Source organism: Camponotus vicinus, unplaced genomic scaffold, assembly GCF_025532165.1.
Source record: "Camponotus vicinus isolate PSW18456_S1 unplaced genomic scaffold, iyCamVici1.0 SCAF_11, whole genome shotgun sequence".
Classification (NCBI taxonomy): domain Eukaryota; kingdom Metazoa; phylum Arthropoda; class Insecta; order Hymenoptera; family Formicidae; genus Camponotus; species Camponotus vicinus.
The window spans coordinates 591,886-595,803 of record NW_028141947.1 but is presented as its reverse complement, the minus strand read 5'-3'; the positions used below and the strand labels follow the sequence as shown (position 1 = coordinate 595,803).

Genomic DNA, 3,918 nt, shown 5'->3' with positions numbered 1-3,918 from the left:
CTGTCAAGTGGAAGGAATTGACAAAGATGAGTGTTTCTCCTCGTGGAACATTCGATTACTTATACATCGATGCAAATTTGCACGATCCAAATGATCTCAGAACTTCTACCCCCAAAACGTTCTTCTACCCCCGCCCTAAACAAAAATAGTTCTCCATGACTTTGTAACTACATGTTCCCCAACAGTTCGTCGTTATTATTGGTAAGCAGTAAAAATTTTTGACGAATAACGTAGGATAAATATTTATTGTCGTGTAGTTAACTAGGAATCTACCGACAAGGCGAAGTAGATGCTTGATTCAGGTAGAGAAGAGGCAATTTACAGGTGCAATATCGCAGGTGTAGGGGGGAGAACGTTTCATTTCTCTGCACAAGGGATATTGAATACACGGTAGGCTGACAAAGCGCGCGGGATGCGCTACCGGCCGTCGTAAAGTCGTTTCCGCCTCATCGCGCTCTACGCTGGTGGGCTCGAAAGACAAGGGAGAAAAGGAAAATTTTTTTTTATGACACTGTGTTGCGCCGAACACGAGTTTGCAGAGGACTAGCGGCAGCGGTCGCTTTTGAAAAGCCGAACGAAAAAATGAACGTCTAATAGCTACGAGATGTACGTGATTTTATGACTTATTGTCGGCTGATACGATGATTCTGCGCAGAATCGATAGTTGGTCCGAGATTTGGGAATGTACAAGGCAAATGTATGACTTGACGTTCAAAGTTAAATGTACATAAAACAAGGCGATACGCAGCATAAAGTATGTCTTTCCTATTTGTGTGTGTGTAAAGATAAATACTCTTTTAAAGTGAACCAGCGAAAATGTCACTGATTAAAGCAGTGACAAGATTTCACTGAAAATCAGTGAAACATTTACTTCATCTTCAGTGAAAACATTTACTCCTCGGTCTTGTCATTAATTATAGCAATTAGATTTCATTGAAAAATCAGTCACTAATGCTTTTTCTCAATAAGATTTCAGTTTTCAATACTTACAACTAAAACTACTGCTTATGAGTGATAATATATTGGTTCTATTTAAGAAGGTATGTTTTTAAAGAGACATTAAAATTTAAATTTTTATAGAAATTATACGACTTGTTGAGCAAGATACGCGACTTGCGCACCGTTCGCGGCAGCGTGTGCTGAAAATCAGGCGTTTTGAAACGTTAATTTACGCATTATGAGGCTTGTTGGCGCCTTGTGACCGCCGGCAAAAAGACAAAGAGAGGGAGAGGGAGAAAGAAAGAGACATCAAATGGAACTCTCCGATCGCCTAGGAACCGCACCATGCCGTTGGTTGGGTTACATTGCAGTGCTAATCATCATCGGTAACCGAAAAGTAACGCTCTACTCTAAAAGCTATTTGCTCTAAGCATTATCCGCGGATAAAGGCGTTACAGTGGGTTGCCAGGCTTAGGCTAGACGTATTCACCTCAGAGCCACATACACCGACGCGCTCGTGGAATGCCAATTTTTTTTTCTCCTCTCGAGTGACGCTACCCGGCGATAACGTTCGGTAATTGGCACCGTATAAGCGTTACGTGCGCTTTCACATAGACACAGACACACACATGTATGATCTAAATGTACACTGCAGTACTCAGCTTGTGAAATTTTGCCGGATTTTTACCGTAAGCCTCGCTTTTTTAGGAGAGTTTGATATAAATGCAGTTTTAGATTATCAAGTCTCTATGTGATTCTACATCGTCTGAATCAGTGATTATTATATCCGATACAATTTTTGCGACAATATGATTGTATAACTCTAGTAAACTTGAATATTTGATGCCACTCGTCTTTTCTCAATTTATATTTATTGAATAGAATTCGTATCAGACAGATTCGTCTTCAGGGTTGATGACCTGTGTTAGCAAGATATATAACAAAACAAAATATGCCAATGGTTTAAGTGTACCAATACCCATAAAAATGGTGCTCTCGTTTACAACGTCTCTCCTTAAGTATGATTTATTAGCTACTGGGGAGTGAAAAAAAATGAAGCGAAAAAATTTTCTATGAAAGGAAACAGCGAGACTGTTTTCTTATTATTGGATTTCTCGTTATCATCTCGCAAGTTCGTTATTTCTCTACGGTTTATGAGCGTTGAAATCCGACTTATTGCAATTGAGAAAAAAAACAAGCATAGCTTTCGATGATTTATTATTCATACATAGATATTCAGATTCTAATGTATGATACATATGATGTGCGTCAAGTTAAAAAGTGTAAATCTTATTCGTATTTAATAGCTTGTCGTAATCCAAAATTCATAATTCTCGTCTTAACGTTTGCAAATTTTAACATTGAAATTCAAATTTGTTAAAATGTTTGTCTCGAATTATTGAGAATAATAAATCGTACGACATACTTCGCAAAGAGTATGTGCACTTCTATGAATGAAGAAAAAAAAATCTCATTTTCGCACTTGATACAAGAATTACGACCGAGGCACACAGCGATTTGGTGAAAGAAGGAATTTCACATGCGATTTATCCCATGAAGTATCTTTGAAGATACAAGGTCCCCTTGGGTGAGGCGAAGCGTAACTCAACCAAGACAGGTTGCATCGGGATGTTATGGTAAACATACAGCGAAAGATCTCGCACCTAGGTGCGAGATCGGGTCTGAAGTCTACCTGCGTAAACAGATGGGAGGACGGGGTTTATGTTTCTGTCTCAAATTCCTTACGTGCAGGCGCATAACCTCTTCGAACCTTAATGCACCGTAACGTTTAACGACTTCGTCAAAGAGACTTCCATGGCGCTGTTTGCACGCCGTCTTTTAGAGGACCATGGTTCAAAAGTTTGGCAAGACGATTATCAACGCGTATATAAGCGGCCAGGTTGACGCGAACGTTCTCCTGGGTGTGTCTATTCGCGTTCGCGCATGTCGCCAAGACTCAGCAACAAGTCATGTTACTTGAATAAGCAAAACGTTACACGCGTAAAACGTTACTCAAATCTCGTCTGAAGAAGCAAAAGATGTAACTGTACAACACTTGTTTTATCTTTAAAATAATAAAAACTTACATTTTTGACAGAACGCGTAAATGATAATAAAGATGAGCAATTTGACGTTAATAAATTTAACGATGTTTATCGTCGCAAGTTTAATCTATGGTATCGATATTCCTTTAATTTTACAGTAAAAAAAATAATATTTTATCATATTTAACAGTACATATCGTTTTTTCGTCACGTTTCTACTATTTAGACTCTAACTGCAAACGTTGCTTCTCATGAAACTTACTGATAGAATTGAGTCCGTAATTAGTATGGTAAACTGATTGCGACGGGCTGTTGATCGGGAGTCCGGAGTTGCCGAGGCTCAGACTGGAACCCAGACTTCCCGTGCTTTGTTGACCGAGCTGGCCGAAACTACCCATCGCCATGCCGCCCTGTAATTGCCCGAGACCTGTGGAACGACGAGTGAGTTACAGCTAAATTACCACAATGGACAATTAAAATGCGAGATTACATGCGCGACACAGAGTTCTCAAAAAATGGAAAAGGTTGCTTATCAGAGTCGTCGTCGGTGAACAACTGTGGGGCCAATAATATAAAAATAATTTCAGCTGTCTCGAATAGCGTGGACGGGTGAAATTAAATTAGAAGGCGAGCGATTGTCGCGATTTCGTCTACGAGAGAATCGGTGTTTCCTTCTTCATCGCGTTGCTTCTTCTCCTGTTAATGTACGTATAAGATGCTAATCATATCGTGGATTAAATGACGCGATAGATTGATAGTTAGATACGGGGGATGTATTTTGATTAAGTAAGAAAAAGTATTTGTCTTTCTGAATTTCTTCGACTTTGTTACATCTTCATTCCAATGTAATAGCAGTTTTTCATCTTTTAAAATAGAATGTGTATTTTAAAGCACGTCTCTATAAATTAGAAAGATGAAAAGGAGAGATATAAAT

The 3,918-nt window shown here is 39.0% G+C and overlaps 2 protein-coding genes across 2 annotated transcripts in view; one reads left to right on the top strand and one right to left on the bottom strand.

The window, feature by feature from the left end:
- Positions 1-3,918, top strand: part of LOC145962025 (retinal homeobox protein Rx2) — a 123,546-nt gene that overhangs the window by 4,428 nt on the left and 115,200 nt on the right. The window lies entirely within an intron of this gene.
- Otp (orthopedia homeobox) overlaps positions 1-3,918 on the bottom strand; it is a 31,422-nt gene that overhangs the window by 4,950 nt on the left and 22,554 nt on the right. The window contains exon 5 of the mRNA XM_083082757.1: positions 3,247-3,411. Within this exon, the coding sequence (XP_082938883.1) occupies positions 3,247-3,411 (165 nt within the window). The remainder of the gene's footprint in view (positions 1-3,246; positions 3,412-3,918) is intronic.